This window comes from Macadamia integrifolia, chromosome 7 (assembly GCF_013358625.1).
Source record: "Macadamia integrifolia cultivar HAES 741 chromosome 7, SCU_Mint_v3, whole genome shotgun sequence".
NCBI lineage: Eukaryota > Viridiplantae > Streptophyta > Magnoliopsida > Proteales > Proteaceae > Macadamia > Macadamia integrifolia.
This window is the reverse complement of record NC_056563.1, coordinates 23,828,534-23,846,354: the sequence shown is the minus strand read 5'-3', so window position 1 is coordinate 23,846,354 and position 17,821 is coordinate 23,828,534. Positions and strand designations below refer to the sequence as shown.

The 17,821-nt window shown below is 40.1% G+C and overlaps 2 protein-coding genes across 2 annotated transcripts in view; both read left to right on the top strand.

Moving 5' to 3' along the window:
- Positions 1 to 5,802: 5,802 nt before the first annotated feature.
- Positions 5,803 to 11,886, top strand: LOC122084835 (pre-mRNA-splicing factor CWC22 homolog). Its single transcript, XM_042653259.1, has 6 exons — positions 5,803 to 5,866; positions 6,933 to 7,093; positions 7,197 to 7,299; positions 7,405 to 7,706; positions 10,941 to 11,246; positions 11,335 to 11,886. Exons 1-6 carry the CDS (start codon positions 5,803 to 5,805, stop codon positions 11,707 to 11,709), a joined length of 1,311 nt encoding a protein of 436 aa, XP_042509193.1. The 3' UTR covers positions 11,710 to 11,886.
- Positions 11,887 to 13,938: 2,052 nt separating this feature from the next.
- Positions 13,939 to 17,821, top strand: part of LOC122085222 — an 8,611-nt gene continuing 4,728 nt past the window's right edge. Inside the window, exons 1-4 of the mRNA XM_042653703.1 lie at positions 13,939 to 14,881; positions 15,909 to 16,111; positions 16,198 to 16,395; positions 17,024 to 17,095. Of these exons, the coding sequence (XP_042509637.1) occupies positions 14,341 to 14,881; positions 15,909 to 16,111; positions 16,198 to 16,395; positions 17,024 to 17,095 (1,014 nt within the window). The 5' untranslated portion in view covers positions 13,939 to 14,340. The remainder of the gene's footprint in view (positions 14,882 to 15,908; positions 16,112 to 16,197; positions 16,396 to 17,023; positions 17,096 to 17,821) is intronic.

Genomic DNA, 17,821 nt, shown 5'->3' with positions numbered 1-17,821 from the left:
GTCCCACCTGTCTAGGTGCTACACCAGTACTCCTTGGATTAAATTGCGACAGAATACAAGACATCATACACCAACATGGTAGACCTATATCATGGAGGGCGATGCTTCAGTCTACAATTGCATTGTCCACTACAGAGGCAGAGTACATGGCAGCAGTTGAGGCTGCCAAGGAAGGAGTCTGGTTGGCTGGACTGGTTCGTGAGTTGGGGTTGGAGCAAGGAGGTACAGTGTTACATTGTGACAGTCAGAGTGCCATACATCTTGCAAAGAATCATGTGTCTCATGCAATGATGTGAGATTTCATAAGATCAGGGAGCTTGTGTCAGAAGGCAGTATTCATTTGAGAAAAATTCATATAGATCTCAATCCTGCAGATATGTTTACAAAGCCAGTTACTAAAGAGAAGTTTGAGTCCTGTTTGGACTTGATTAATATTACTCATTGTTGAAGATGAGGGACGCACCAAATAGGTGCGGGTTTGTACTTCTAATGAGGTACAATGATGAAGACGTCTACAAGTTATCTTTACAGGAGGCTCGACAGAATTCAAGCCAAGGTGGAGATTATTGGTGTATGATGTATTGTATTCCGTCGCAGTTTAATCCAGGGAGTACTGGTGCAGCACCTAGACAGGCAGGGGGTGTAGGGGGCTACGCCCCCACTCGAATTTTTTATTTGAGGGCAATTGTGTACTTTTCGGATTAGGGTTTTTTTTGCTATATATTTGTAGCGAGGGTTTCTATCTTTGTAATGCAAGCAATACTGAGAGGTGTGAGGACAAGCGCTGTAACCCTATTCTCCATTGATACTGAAGCAAGATCTCATCTCACCGGGGACGTAGGCAACCTTGCCGAACCTCGAAAAATCCGTGTGCATTGTCTGTTTTGTTTTTCCATTATCTTCTGCATTGTTTTAGGGTTGCGTTTCTACAATTGCCGACGATAGTCGACTCTAGTAGCAGCCGACCCCCACTTCCATCCTTTTGTTATCCTTCCATCAATCGATTGCAGCCCTTTTTTTTCTTTTTAATAAAGATATTTTCTGCAGGTATTCAGATCTGCAAGTGGAGGAGAAGAGGACCGACCAGCTGCCCACTAGTCATGACCAACCGCATGCAGCAGCCAGGGGTGCTGGCCCTTGAGGGCTGGCTGCAGCAGGCTGCAACAAGGCCCTTTGGCTATTTGCGATTTCAGATCTGAAATCATTCAAGAAAGGGGAAAAAAAAAAAAGAAAGAGAGAGAGAGAGAGATGAGAAGGGTGAATAAGAAGGGAAAGGAGAAGGGAGAGGGAGGATGCGAGGGAAAGAAGTTGCAGCAAACTACAAAAGAGAAAGTGGAGAAAGAGAGTTATGAAGAAGATGGGTGAAGGGGACATCTCTTCACTCATTTATTCAAAAACCCATTTTACACATTGGGATACCAAATCTATTTCTCACAAAAAACCATTTGGTACATACGAGGATGACCCCTTCTTCGCTATGATGAACGGATCGGTTTCCCTAAGAAAAATGGAACAAAATCACTTAATGCAGTTGTGGTTCTATATAGGAAACCACTGCCTCCCTACTCTGTGAGCAGATGTGTTTGGATTTGCAAAAGTACTTCATTTCTTAATCGATAGGGTATTTATCCACTCATACCGTTAACTCATTACACCCCACTACCTCTCCCCATATCCTCATCTACATAAACTTCCCCAACCACTACTTATAACACTGACACGACCACCACATGTGATCATGCAACTAACTACAACCAGTAACACATAAACAGTAAATAACATAACCACCCTTCCCCACTCCAAGTATGCCACAGTAGGTATAGGGTCCATGCACGTAGAGCCATGCATGTATCATTTTCCTACCCCCAAGAGTGAGGTCTTGTCCTCAAGACCCAGATTAGGGAATTGCAGCCGCATCACTTCCAAATTTTCCCATGTCGCCTCTGCGGGAGAGAGACCTTGCCAATGCACAAGAATTTGGACTTGGCGTTTGTGTGTGTGGGTATCTAAAACAGCTTTGGGAAAAGGATGGAGCATGTCGTTGTCCTGGACTGTAGGGAGCTCGTCAATTACCTGGAGGCGTTCTCCAATTGTCTTCTTAAGGAGGGAGACATGGAAGATTGGGTGAATCCTTGACCCTTTAGGCAATGCTAAGATATAGGCTACCTTCCCCACGTGGCAAATAATCTGATAAGGCCCATAATATCGTGGTGCCAGCTTGTGAGACTTCCGTAGTAGCAATGAAGTTTGACGGTAGGGATGCAACTTAAGGTAAACCCAATCGCCTTCCTCGAACTCGCGCTCTTGATGATGCTTATCATGAACCCATTTCATTCGGTTCTGAGCCTCCGCTAGAGTGGCACGTACCTCCTTGATCCTTTGGTCATGATCCATTAATTGCTGTTCAACGGCTGCAACTTTGGCTGTTCCTGGCACATAAGTAAGGAGATTCAGAGGTGGACGACCGTATACTACATCGAAGGGGGTTGTTTTGAGAGCCGAATGCCAGCTGGTGTTGTAGCAATACTCAGCCCATGCTATCCATTTTTCCCACTCTTTGGGATGAGAACTTGTGAAACACCGAAGGTACATCTCCATGGTTCGATTAACAACATCGCTTTGGTCATCGGTTTGAGGATGGTAAGCCGTGAGATTGAAACGAGTACCATTGAGTTGAAAGAGTTCCTTCCAGAATCTGCTTGTGAAGGTGGGGTCTTGATCATAGACAATCGACTTTGGCAACCCATGAAGCTTGAAAATGTGATCGAAAAATAATTGAGCAGCTCCTGTAGCAGTGTAAGGTTGTGACAAAGGGAGAAAGTGGGCATATTTGGAGAGCTGATCCACTACCACTAACACAATCGTCTTTCCCTTGGAATTAGGAAGGCCCTCCACGAAATCCATGGAGATATCCTCCCAAACCCGTTTTGGAATGGGTAACGGTTGTAACAAACCCGCTGGGGTATGCAACTATACCTTATGTCGTTGACACGTGTCACATGTTGCAAGCTTGGAGAGAATACTCTTCCGCATTCCCGGCCAATAGAAGGTAGATCTTATCCGTTGGAATGTTTTTTGATAGCCCTCATGGGTGCTATTGTGAAATTGCTCAATGATGGGATCAATTAGTGGAGAGTTTGTTGGGAGATAAATTCTCTCCTTAACGAATATTATTCCCTCTCTAACTGCCCAAGGACCCACGGCCTCATCATCCCTAATTTTTTGGATAAGTTTTTGCATCTCCACTTCAGTCTTGATGGCCTTGACCCAATTCGTAAGAGGATGTGACAATGCCGTGATCTGATAACTACTTCCCCCTTCCTCGGCCTCTACTTCTTCTCTTTGAGATAGCGCATCAGCCACTACGTTCTCTTTTCCTTTTTTGTATTCCACCACAAAATCATAATGCATTAATTTGAATAACCACCTTTGCTACGCTGGGGTGGTTATCTTCTGCTCCCATAAGTACTTTAAGCTTCGTTGATCTGTCCGCACTACAAATTGCCGTCCGATCATGTACGATTGCCATTTTTGTACAGCCACCACTAGTGCCAAGTTCTCTTTCTCATAAGTGGAGAGGAAGAGATTTTTTCCTTGTCGAGCCTGGCTGAAGAAGGCTATTGGACGCTCTTGAAGAAGCACGACCCCTATTCCCGACCCGCTCACATCGCATTCAATAATAAAATATTTTGAAAAATCGGGAAGTGCTAGAACTGAGGCACGTGTCATTGCCTCTTTTAATTTTTAAAAATCTTCCTCGGCTACTAGAGTCCAATCAAAGTTATTCTTCTTATGCATGTTGGTGAGTGGGGCCGCTACCTTCCCATAATTCTGGATAAACTTGCGATAGTATCCCGTAAGGCCAAGGAACCCTCTCATGCCACGCACAGACTTAGGCTTTGGCCAACTCAGCATGGAAGAAATTTTCTCGGGATCAGCTGCTACCCCATCGGCTGAGATTATGTGACCAAGATAGTGTACGCTGGACTGGCCTAATTGACAATTCTCCCTTTTCACGAACAATCGTTGGGCTCTCAAAATTTGAAGAACTGCTTCTAAATGTTGTAAATGGCCTTCCCAGGTTGCACTATATATCAAAATATCATCAAAGAATACTAAAAGAAACTTTCTCAAGTAGTCTTTGAATACCTGATTCATAAGGGCTTGGAATGTTGACGGTGCGTTGGTGAGGCCGAAAGGCATAACCAAAAACTCATAATGGCTGTGATAAGTTCGAAACGCCGTCTTCTCTGTGTCTTCAGGCACAACTCTTATTTGGTGATATCTTGACCTGAGGTCAAGTTTTGAGAAGTAGCGTGCACCATGGAGCTCGTCCCTCGTCAATGAACGGTATTGGAAACCGGTCCTTAATGGTAATCTTATTCAAGGCCCTATAGTCTACGCACATGCGCCAAGAGTTGTCGTGTTTCTTTACCAGTATGACCGGAGAGGAATACGGACTATTACTTGGGCGTATGACACCTGTGGAGAGCATCTCAGCTACAAGCTTCTCAATCTCCTTTTTTTGAAAATGGGGGTGTCGGTATGCTCGAACACAAATCGGTTGAGAGTTTGCCTTGAGTGGGATTCTATGGTCATGCGCACGAACTGGAGGAGGCCCTTGAGGCTCTGCGAAAACATCTCCATAGGAAATCAGAATTTGTTGAAGTGGTTCCACAACCGTCTCCTTCTCTTCATCCCACGTAGGAGAGATGGTAGAGCATAGCTGTAGCAAGAGTCCTTGCTTGCTCTTCCTTGTTTCTCGGGTTGGATTCTCCACCATTTTATCCCTACCAGTAGTCATTCCCTTGAAAACAACTACTTCACCCGCCACCTTGTACTTTATAACAAGGTTAGAAAAATCCCACGTGATCGGTCCCAAGGTACGTAACCAATTGGTGCCCAATACCACCTCGTATCCTCCCAATGCCAAGAGTAAAAGTCCACCACCAAGGTAACGTCCTTACAAACACCAGGACTTGCTATTTTATCTCCAGAAGCAATCATTACCTCAAAAGGTTGGTGATGTGTGGGTGAGAGTCCCACCTTTTTTGCCAACTTCAAACTCAAGAAATTGTGTGTGCTACCAGAATCAACCAGTATTGTCACTGCCACACGTAACGGCCTACCTGTTATTCGCATAGTCTCTGGGGCCCGCACTCCACAGATGGCATGTAGAGAAATTTCAGGAACTCCTTCAACTGCCCCAAATGCATCTTGCTCTACGAGCAGTTCTTCTTCTTCCTTTGCATCACACCCTTCAATAAGAAATAATTTTTTGCATCGATGGCCAGGGTTGAAACGCTCATTATAGTTATAGCAAAGCCCTTTCGATCTTCTTTCATGTATCTCATTGGCCGTTAATCGCTTAATTGGCAATGGATTGACGCCACTCGTGGAGTCCTTGTTACTGGTAATGGGTTTGCGGGACTCAAGTTGTGATACCGTATGCCTTTGTGACATGATCTTTGCCTCGTACAACCGTGCCAGACCAATGGCGCTAGCAAAGGTTGATGGTTGCTCTGCCAGGACGTCGGCCTTGATGGAATCACGCAGGCCACTCACAAAGCAACTCACCTGTCTATTAGGAGAGAGCAAACCCACTTTAGATAAAATCCTCTCGAACTTAGACTGATACTCCCGCACCGATCCCGTCTGCTGCAACTTGGCAAGCTCGCCAAAGAAATCTTGGAAGGAAGTGGGACCAAATCTCACGTGGAGCCCTTCGCAAAAGGCTGCCCATCACTCCTACCCCTTGCTTATATAGCTGGTACCAAAGTTGGGCCTCTCCTTCAAGATGAAATGACGCCAAAGCTACCCGCTCCTCCTCGGGAGTTTGATGGAACTCGAAGAATTGCTCCACGCGGCAAGTCTAACTTGTAGTATCTTCTTCTCCGTTGTAACGGGGAAAATCCAGCTTAACCATCTTAGGTAGGTATGTTTGTTGTGAAGTTGTCGTGCGAACCGGAGGGCTATGCTCGCAAGGTCGGGACCCCCAAAGGTTTTGCGTGGTTGCACGAGAATTTTCCCCTACCTCTCTTTCTGCCTGGTTCAGTGAAGGAGGGACAAGCTTCTCAAACATTTCCCTCATTTTGTCGAGAAGTTGTTGTTGACCATCTAACTTAGACAATTTGCTGTTGTCCTTCATGGAGGGAACTCACCTCACCTTCTAACCCTTCTACTCGCTACTCCATTCCCAGGCGCTGATACCAAGTTTGTACATACGAAGATGACCCCTTCTTTGCTATGATGAACGGATCGGTTTCCCTGAGAAAAATGGAACAAAATCACTTAATGCAGTTGTGGTTCTATAGAGGAAACCACTGCCTCCCTACTCTGTGAGCAGATGTGTTTGGATTTGCAAAAGTACTTCATTTCTTAATCGATAGGGTATTTGTCCACCCAACCGTTAAACTCATTACACCCCACTACCTCTCCCCATATCCTCATCTACATAAACTTCCCCAACCACTACTTATAACACTTACACGACCACCATATGTGATCATGCCACTAACTACAACCACTAACACATAAACAGTAAATAACATAACCACCCTTCCCCACTCCAAGTATGCCACAGTAGGTATAGCCGTATAGGTTCCATGCACGTAGAGCCATGCATGTATCACCATTTTTGTCTTGTAATTACAAAAACATTTTTATGTTTTGATAAAAAATGATTTTCATTAATGTTTTTTGTTAAATAGACAAAAATCAAAAAGAAAAATGATACCAAAGAGAGCCTAAGATAATCAAATTTTCAACCTAAGTTAGTGCAAGCAAGATATGCCAAACATTTATGGTGCTTGCAGTGCTCTTTGTCACTGACTGTGAGTTCTGGTGTCTTTTGATTTTAATATTTTTTTTTTTATGCTTTAGTATTTTATTACTGATTATTTCACTTGGTGGAAATGTTGATACAAGATAAGAAAAATCCACATTAATCTTTTATCACCAGATATTATGGTGTTTCATACCATTTATAGGTATCTTTGAGCGGTTCCGTGGAATACTTCATGAAGGAGAAATTGACAAGAGGGTCCAGTTCTTGATTGAAGGCCTTTTTGCAATAAGAAAAGCCAAATTTCAGGTATAGTCTCTATTTTGCTATACTTTCTGGTTTCAATATTAAGTCTGGTTTTGAGATGAGGAACAAACTGAAACTATTAAATGTGGATTTGGTACATCTGCAGGGATACCCAGCTGTCCGCCCAGAACTGGACCTTGTGGAGCAAGAATATCAATTAACCCATGAGTTATCCCTTGATGATGAGATTGGTCCAGAGATTGCTCTAGGTATATTTTGGAGATTAAACATCTGTTGATGTAATAATATATTTCTCTAATTTTGATTGTGGTTTTCAGAAGTTTGCTTTATTTGATATTTCTTTATAAATTCAGATATTTTTAAGCCGGATCCAAATTTTCTGGAGAATGAGAACCGCTATGAAGAGTTAAAGAAAAATATACTTGGGGAGGAGTCTTCAGACGATGAAGATGGCTCTGATGCAGGCACAGATGATGAGGATGAGGATGATGAGAAATCTGAAGAAGAGCAAGAAGACGAAATGGAGATAAATGATGAAACAGAGACAAATCTTGTGAATCTGCGGAGGACAATTTATCTGACAATCATGTCGAGTGTCGATTTCGAGGAGGCTGGTCATAAGTTATTAAAAATCAAACTAGATCCAGGTCAGGAGGTAAGTTGTACAAGCATTGACTATTAACTTGCAATATAAATCAAAGGTACAAACTATCTAAAAAAGTCCCATTATTTCGTCAGTCATAAATTGCCATTAGACTCATGATAGGTTTGTATCTTTTGGCATCAGTGGCGCTGCTTATCAAAATAAATTCAAGATCTTGAAAATTTAAAATTTTCATCAAAATATGGAAGCTGTGTGTTACATTGATTTGAAATTGGTTAAAAATTAGAGATTTAGACATCTACATCTATTTTCAGATAAGACATTATTTGATTTTTGCTATAATTGAATTTGTGTTAATTGGCTGGAATTGATAACTACCTTGGTCTATTGATTTTGTTTCCTGGACTTTAGTTGTTGTCTGACCCGCTCCAGGCAAGCTACTAGCCTACTACCTATGTGACTAATAATTTGGTTAAGTTATGTTAAGTTACTTTTGTCTTTTTGGCTTTGTGGTGTGGATGGGTATTCTAGGAGAGATTGGAGTTTGCTCGATTATTTCAAGAGAGTATGCAAGAAACTTTGGTCCTTAATCATGGGCCTGCAAGTTGTAATCTATGAAAGGATAGAAATGAAAGGGCATTTGAGGGACATGTGGAGCCAGAGTGCCAAGTCAGTGGTAAGGCAGAAGGACCCCCTTTTTGTTGGGGGTGTTTGATATGAGTATTGGCTCTCTGTGTTTGTATCGTGGATGTTCATGTGCAGATGCATGTGAGTTTGAGGGTGTGGTTTTGTGTTTGTGTGGTTGTAGTTCAATTTTCAACTTTTTAATACAGAAGGGTGAAAAAAGTGCCTTTTCCACGTGTTGGAAACCATTCAGTGAAACTTGCCACTTGAAAGAAAGCAAAATGTTGACCCATTCCAGGCTGGAACTCAGCTGCTGTATGTCCAAATAATGTATGGATTTAGTTTTAGACTCATCTGAACCATGGTTCTAGATATCGGTATTAGTATCGCTTGATCCTGATACTGACACGATACCGAGATAGATCGGGTGAATCGACCAAAAAGTGGATCAGTGTTTGAGATTTTAAATATAACCGCAAGCGTACAGATCAGTGTAGCTAGGGGTTGAACACAGGGAGAGCAGTTACTTTATTTATTTTTTATTTCTTTTAATAATGCGAAAGTGAACCGATTAATGGTTGTGATCTAATTCTAATTACCGTCCTAAACATATGTATCTAAAACAACGTCCTAACCATTCGTCATCTAAGAATTTAAAGACAGAAGCCACGCAATTAAAATTAAATAAATAAATAACTGAAAATAAACAACCCACGCAGTTTAAAAAATAATAATAATAAATGAAGGAAAAAAATGCTGAAATAAAAATAAAGTAAAAGAAAGGGGAGAAAGCTAGAGAGAGACTCACAAGTAGGTTTCTCTATTTTGCCCGAGGGATGCATTATAATATGAGCTTCCCTACTTAACCAAAGAGTCACTCTTACAAGGGTTACTCTACTTGGCTTTAGGGAAAGGGAGACAAGTAAAATAAAAGCAATAAATTGATGGTTCTATGGTTAGGAGGGGCAAAGCCAACGCATACATTAGTCATGAACCTTGGGGGAAAGGAATAGAAATAATGTAATGACTGAAATTAAAATCCTAAATTAAGAAAGAAAGGGTAGTCAGAAGAGGGAATGAGAGAGGGGAGAGAAGACTACTGAGGGAGTCTACTCACATGAACTTCAACCCTTGAACTGAAAACTTGATCGATTTGAGATACTACCAGTACTAAAAACCAGATCTAGAATAAACCAAATCTGAAATTTCTAGTACTAGAAAAAACAAATCTGAAGAAAAAAAATTGAACCTGAAAGACATGCTTAATAGCTTGTTCTTGTCACCTAGAACTAAGCCTAGAACTAGAACTTGAAAATTGCAACTTCAATCACTTAAATAATAAAAATAAAAGACTGAATCAAAAATAAAAGTGCTTGCATTAATTGAATAAAAGAACTTACAAAAGTGTTTAAAGCATAAACCTAGAACTAGAGATAGAGAAAGAGATAGAGCAACAAAAAAACCCTAGAAGAAGAATGGATTAGAGAGGAAGAGAGGGACAATTTTTTAGAGTTTTGTGGACTCCCTTTTATAGGGAATAGGAGAGAGAAGGACGTCCAAGGGTGGATCCCCTTGGAAGATTTTGTGGTGAGGTGGAGGAGAGAGAAGAGAGAAAACGTGTGGAGAGATCTCCCACGATTTTCTTGCCTTTTTTTTCCTATTTTTTCTCTTTTTTCTATTTTTCTCTCTTCTTGCAAAAGAAACCCCCCTTGGCCGATTTTCCTTGCTTGGATTTGGACAATATTCTATTTTAAATGGAAAATTCCATCCATGCCCTTGTCTTTTCTTTTTTTTCTTTCCTATTTTTTTGTCTTTATTTTCTCCCTTCTTCAAACTTGCGTACAAATATCTTGGCCGACCTCCTTTGAGTGATGAGTAGGAGAGAGAAAATATTCTGAAAAAAACCTCAAAAAAATAGCAGTTAAGAGGTTCGAACTTGAGACCTCCTAATAAAGAAGAGATTTTGCACACCACAACGTACCAACTACGCTAGGTAATTGTTGTTACCAAAAACGAATCTTCAATCACTTAAAGATGTGGTCCATTGATCCTTGTTGGCATTTGAAATATTCCTTATACTCTTGGGACAACTGCAGACGGGCTGGTTCTGCATCTCGGTTTAGTTCTGATCCATTATTCTTTTTCTTGTTCGAAAAGAATAATCACTTGTACGGTTGACCAAACGAATGTGTACTTTTAATTGAACACGTCCATCTTGCTCAGAATTTCGTCCTCTTCGCAACCATGAAAAGAAATAAGACCTCTTTATGTGTAAAATTGGAGATATAGCGCCCGATAGTCCTTAAGGCATTGAAAGTATAAAACCTGCAAACAGAGAGTAAAACCCAAGGTAGCTCCATTCTAAATATGTAAAATGCATGATTTACTGTCCTAGATTTTACAAATAAATGTGCTCATCAATCAGCCAAGCCAAAACAGTACGGATCATCCCGATACTACTGATTACTTAAAACCTTGCTAACAGCAAGCCTACCCTTGGCCATTAGTGATCCAACAGAGTTGCATCCGAACTCACATTACATTTTTATCCCTATACTACTTTGTATTCCTGAATTACATTTTTGTCTTTGCTTATTTGGGTTAAACATTATGCAGTGACTTTGATGGTTATAACTGCATTGATTTGGGTTATGTATGCAGATGGAGTTGTGCATCATGTTGTTGGAATGTTGCAGCCAAGAGAGAACATATCTTCGATATTATGGTCTTTTGGGACAGAGATTTTGTATGATCAACAAAATTCACCAGGAAAATTTTGAGAAATGCTTTGTCCAGCAATATTCAATGATTCACAGGCTTGAAACAAATAAATTGCGTAATGTGGCCAAGTTTTTCGCTCATCTACTCGGAACAGATGCTTTACCTTGGCATGTTTTGGCTTATATACGTGTGACTGAGGAGGATACAACTTCTTCTTCACGTATTTTTATCAAAATTCTCTTCCAGGTATCTACTTTGGTTGCCATCAGCATTATTTCATCTGTTCCATTTTTATGCTTTTGTTCTTACCATAATCTGTTCTATATAATGGCAGGAAATGTCAGAGCACCTTGGTATTCGCTTGCTGAATGAACGTCTTACAAATCCTACCATGCAAGAATCTTTCGAGGCTATTTTCCCAAAAGATAACCCAAAGAACACAAGGTTTTCAATAAACTTTTTTACGTCCATTGGTCTGGGTGGACTTACAGAAAATCTACGTGAATACTTGAAGAACATGCCTAGACTAATTATGCAACAGCAAAAGGCAGTATCAGGATCAGACTCCGGATCAGAATCAGATTCTGGGAGTTCAGGTTCAGCCGAGTCTGAGGACTCCACTTCTGAATCCGAATCCGAGGCATCGAGTTCTGATAACTCTGAAAGTGAAAGGGGTAACAAGCGCTGGAAGCGTCAGAGGAGAGATTGAAGCCATCTTTTGTAACTTAAGCACTGGAGGTGTACCATATGTTCTTTTTAGAATGTAGATTGTGCAGATCTGGATTTCAGACTTTTGATGCACTGTTTTGCGTGCCTTCAAAAAATTTCTTGTATGATGCATCATCTACACTTTCTATAATGGCATTTCTGCAATGATCCTTATCCACCCTCTGTATTGGGATAAATACCCTATGTATCTTTCTCCCCATCTGGAGGTGACCGGCTCACCTGTTAGGTCATCCAATTCACAATCCTTTTTCATATAACCAGTCACTGTCCTTTTTCATATATAGTACCTGAAATCGCCCCCATTGCTTTCCCTAATCTCACATTACCATCCCTGATTAAGGGAGGGTTCATTCTCGGATTGGCAGATTAAGTCTTAGGGAATGGTCCTACACTATGGGACGGGAGGTTTCCCTCGTCTGAGCTTGAGTACAGGTATACTCTGGAGTGGCTGATTCTATGGATTTTTGAGACCAAATCAGTCGGTTTCAGATTTGAGGGGCTGATTCTACGGTTTTGAGGACCAATTTTAGCTGATTTTCATATCCCTGGCCCTAATTTCCGTATACGGATTGGTTGAGCGTACTCAACTAGAATTGAGATTGGCCTTGATTGATTCTGATCTTGATCTAAATTGATTAATGGGGGATTTACTATCACTATCTTACACTTGGCCTATATTTATTAAAACTTAACTATCTTTTACCCATTTTTTTTCTTCTGATGCTCCCCGGCTCTTCTTAAATATCTAGATAATTTTTCTTTTTCACTTGTAATCTATTACATTTTTTTTAAAATTAATTAATTCAAAATATGATTTGAATCAAATCGCTAACAAGTTTTGTCTCATATCCAATATAATACCTGGACTCTTGATATGTGACAGCCAAGGTTTGAGTTGTACCCTCTATGTTTGTAAATTATAATCATCAATTATTGACATTTATACTTTTTTGGGGAGCAGAGGTCAAAAAGTGGTGCCATAAAGTATCGTGCAGTTTGGTCCTTTCATGGAAATGTCTTACATCTAATTATTACCAGTCTACCATGGATGAGACTCTTCTACCAAGCGGCAGGGTTGCAGGACACATCCAATGGTCAAGAGTACCCCGAGGTATATCCATGTGTGTTGGGATCTATGCCTGGGTGTTTTAGGCGATCAGATGTGCTCTACCACCCTTGTTGTGTTGTAGAGGAGGTATGATTCATCTACCATCCATTGCACTCTTACTATATTTTTAGAGTTTTTATCACTCACATACACAGCTCATTTTCTCTTCCTCTATCACTATCGCACACCATTGATTTTTCTCTTTTCTTTGTTTTTTATGTCGGTTAGGTGAATCAATGAATAAATTATTGATGATGGTGATACAAGTACATTGACTCAACCGCACAATCTTTTGATCCAGATTCATGTAATTAGGAGCACAACTTGCCTGTATCATTCAATAAGATATTTTTTAAATGTATATTTCTAAAGATATGGAAAATTATAAAATTTTGTATTAAACACATAGTCTCCCTATAAAGCAACAAGAAATTGCAATAGCTAATAGAATACAACATTTATGAATTAACCTTCTTAGTAAACCAAGGATAGTTTACTAAAGAAAATAAAAAGAGTGGGAAGTGGGAGGTGGGAGGTGGGAGGTGGGAGGTGGGAGGGAGCATTACTGGTATACTTATGAAGTTTGTGTAATTTTGAATAATCTTTTATTCCCATCTGACTGCATTTAATGCCGATCGTGGTGCACATGCATGGCCGAGCATAGAAACTTTTGCCTTTAAGAAAAATGATGTAAAATCATATAAGTTAAAGATATATTCAAGACTTAAACCATTAAACCAAATCAAACCGATCGACTACAATTGGAATCGACCAGACCAAATCGAGCAATAATTAGGACCGGTTGGGCCAAGATGTATAAATGGCACTTTCGTTAATATGGTTCTAATAAGATCATTAAACAGGGTCATTTCCGTCACTTCGGTCAACAAAAAAACCGACAACGACAACCTAACCAAAACCTTCCCTCGTTCCGCTCTGTTTCTGTTTGTTTCAAACTAAAAGACAGAGATTGTATTAAGAGTAAATGGGGTTTATCTCTTCGGAAAAACCATAACCACTCGTCTTCTTCTCTGTGAAAATCACAGATGGAGATATACATCACTAGTCTACGATTTCTGGTTCTTATTTATACTCCACAATTACCTAAGAAAGAGCTTCGAAGATCGAAATCTTCTGTCTCTACTTTCTTCACATACTTTCTTGTGATTAGATTTGATACTCCTACTACACCGCTAAACGACACTGAATCCGTGAATTCGATCTGTCGTTCTCTCGCTCACCCCAATAGTCTTTTCGTTAACCTCTTGGGATTCCTAATTTTTATTACCTTTTACGCGAAATCTTTCTTACCTTCCACGAGAGAGCTTAGTTTGATATTGACAATTCTTGTTCTTTTCCCAAGTTATAAGTACTGTTTTCAATCGCTGAGTTGTTCTTCAAGTGTTCGACCGATTGTTTCTCTGTTTTTGAGAACAGTTTTGAGCTAAATGTTTGTAGTTTGATTTTTGTTTATTTTCAAATTTTGTGAGATTTGGTGTCTAAATGGAGATGTTCAAGCTCTCTGTTTTCTTCTTCTTCTTCTTCCTCGTCGTATGGGTCTTCTCTTCTGGCTTTGTATATGGGAAGGAGTGTACGAATATTCCAACTCAGCTTTCTTCCCACACTTACCGGTACGCGCTTTTATCGTCAAATAATGAGACTTGGAGAGAAGAGATGTTTTCGCTCTATCATCTAATCCCGACAGATGACTCCGCATGGGCCAATTTGCTTCCTAGGAAGATTTTAAGCGAAGATGCGGAGGAACTTAATTGGGCTATGATGTACAGAAGAATAAAGCTATCTGATAACATTAATCGGCCTCAAGAGGCAGGGAGTTTCCTCAGGGAAGTCTCGCTACACGACGTGAGGTTGGACCCGAATTCCCTACATGGGCAGGCTCAGCTGACAAACTTGGAGTACTTGTTGATGTTGGATGTGGATAGATTGGTCTGGAGTTTTAGAAAGACAGCAGGTTTGCCAACTCCTGGGACGCCGTACGGAGGATGGGAGGACCAGTCTGTTGAGCTTCGGGGTCATTTTGTGGGTTAGTTCACTTTGTCAATCCTTGCTTATATAGTGTTTTCCCTTATCGTTTCATTTCCTACACACAACTGTCACCTTGTTGGTTTGCTTTATTCCCCATTTTTGTGGGGTGGGCAGTGGTTCTTACATTGAAAATATAGAATATGAAACAAAGAAGCATACTGATACTAACAAGACAATACGAACTAACTGAAAGATGAGAGCAGTTGTTTGTAGAACTGAAGCATAAGCTAGTATAGATCATAGGCCCTAAGAGAACTCCATGAAGCCATCCATATGAACCACCTTTTTAGTTGGCACGAGCAAGACTACCTTCCTATCCATAATAATCTCTTACGTATTCCTGCTCAATTGGAGGACATGCTTGGAAGCAACGTACAAAAGCTTTAGTTCGTGATAAAAGAGTTTTCATTTGTTTCAGTTCCTGTGGAATGGAACATATATATCCTGTTCTGCAGACTGAATTTCTTACATTTCCATAATAACTTATTGATACCAATTAATCCTCCTGGACCCTGTAATTGACTCTCTTTTTTTAACATGGAATTTGTCTTGTAGAATGATATAAGAACTTGGAAAGTATACATTCTTATTATCCAATAGCAACCCTTTCATTTGTTGGGTTATACATGTTTGGTTGGTCATTCCATGGACAACCGTTTCTAGCGTCAGAAATTTCCATTGAACTAATACTTTTCTGCAGCAATAACTTTGGGCTAGTGTAACATGGGTTGAAATCGGGCTCAACTTTGAACCAAATTGTGCTGAGCTTTGCCAGTCTAGGGCTGGCCTGCCCGAGTTGCACCCCTTACTCCTATGCCCTTTCCTTAGTCAAGTCTAAGTTGATATATTTCCATAACTCAATGGTCAAATGACTTCTATGCCAGACCATGTCAACTTTTGTGAGATTAACTCATCATGTACCTCAAAATGGTTGTATTTTCCTAGACTTTCTTCCTTATTTCTAGTTTTTTGAAGGTTTGATCAGCATGCTTTAAGATAACCTGCTTTCTGTTTGCATCTTGAAGGGCATTACTTGAGTGCTTCAGCACACATGTGGGCTAGCACTTACAATGACACTCTACTTGAGAAAATGTCTTCTGTGGTTTCTGCGCTTGATGCCTGTCAGAAGCAAATGGGATCAGGTTACCTATCAGCTTTCCCATCTGAGCTGTTTGACCGTTTTGAAGCTATACAACCAGTGTGGGCACCATATTACACCATTCACAAGGTAGAGTCATCAGATTCAAGAATCTTATTATGTGGGCTCGAGAGGAAGTTGGGTATCATAGACATTATTCTTATTTACTTCGACAGATCTTGGCAGGCCTTTTGGATCAATACATGTTGGCTGGTAATGCTCAAGCTTTAAAAATGGCGGTGTGGATGGTTGAGTACTTCTACAACCGTGTCCAAAATGTCATATCAAAGTATACTATTGAAAGGCATTGGACGTCACTTAACGAAGAAACTGGTGGCATGAATGATGTCCTTTATAAGCTATACAGCATAACAGTAAGATTTATCTATCTGGTTCATGTCATATTATTTTCTTACTTACTATGTTATATTACAGCATAGCAGTAAGACTTATCTGGTTCAACTTAAGACTTATCTGGTTCAACTCAGTATTATTTTCTTACTTAGTACATTATATCTTCTCAGACAATAGTTGGTGTGGGCACTATAGCATGTATGGTTCGTTTTTTGAATTGGTATCTTCCACTCAACTGCTCTCTCTTACTATTTCCACTCCATCTTGGTGCCCAAACCTGATAGTGCCATCTTCTCCTATTTGGTGGTTCGCTCACCATGTAGGGTTCAGGCACAGGCGCGCCCTTGCCCTTATAAATATAAAGTACTTTACATCTTTGGAATTATAATACCCTAGTCACTGTCATATTGCAATAATTTTCTAGAAAGATACATATTCTGTAAAGAGCACCTACTTCTATTTATGAGGGAAGTTCTAATAACATAATAATAGGATTAGTTACAAATTTGACATTTGTAGCTTGACAAATTTGAAAGGCAGTTGTTTGTTGAATCTTTTATTGCCCATTGATACTTGAAGTTCAAATATGTTTCAAATAATTTTTTCAGTTTTGTTTGACTTAAAGGTTTTATTTTAAAATGTATGCAGGGTGATCAGAACCATTTGGTATTAGCTCACCTTTTTGATAAACCATGCTTTCTAGGTTTGCTTGCAGTGAAGGTAATTATTATTCTCGGCCATCATTATTGGTTTCTTTATCTGTCAGATATTCTTTGATTCACCATTCTAAAACAAGAATTTTTTTTGGGTGTTTTTTTTTTTTTTGGTTGGGGGGGGGGGCCTTTTCTCAATTTCAGAGGTAGTGATCTTCTTTAAGTGCAGGGATAAGTAAAGTTGTAACGCATTATTATAAGGACCACTCAAGATAGACTTTTAGAAGCCAATCATTTTGGAAGCAATATTGCAGCACGTATGATTGCCAGATCTCTAAATAACTAAAATGTACAAAGAGCAACCCAGTGCATGAGGGTCCAGCTACTGCAGGGTGTGGGAGGGGCAAATGTACACAGCCTTACCCCCTGCTTCACAAGAGAGGTGTTTCCAAGTATCGAACCTACGACCAACAAGTTGCAGTAGTGCAACTTAACCATTGCGCCATAGGCTCGCCCACATACTAAAATGTACAAGTTACAATATTTTTCTAAAATTCAACTCAATTCCAAATAAATATACAAATGAAATCATAAATAATTACACAAATAAATCAAATGGAAAGAGAAGGCATGTATGCACACAGACAAAGAGGAGCTCCTTTAACTGTTCTAGTTAGTTGGTTATTGATCATGTATACTTTTTTTCATGTATAAAATCTATGATGAATAAAATATAAATAATAAATAGTGGGTCGGTAAATTGAATACATTTTGTGTAAAACCACCCCCCCCC

Excerpts from the sequence above, each read along its gene's own strand:
- LOC122084835 (XM_042653259.1), top strand. The coding sequence starts at position 5,803 with ATGACGCCAAAGCTACCCGCTCCTCCTCGGGAGTTTGATGGAACTCGA. Across the intron at positions 7,094-7,196 it reads TAAGAAAAGCCAAATTTCAG|GGATACCCAGCTGTCCGCCC; the intron begins GTATAGTCTCTA and ends GTACATCTGCAG. Across the intron at positions 7,300-7,404 it reads TGGTCCAGAGATTGCTCTAG|ATATTTTTAAGCCGGATCCA; the intron begins GTATATTTTGGA and ends TTATAAATTCAG.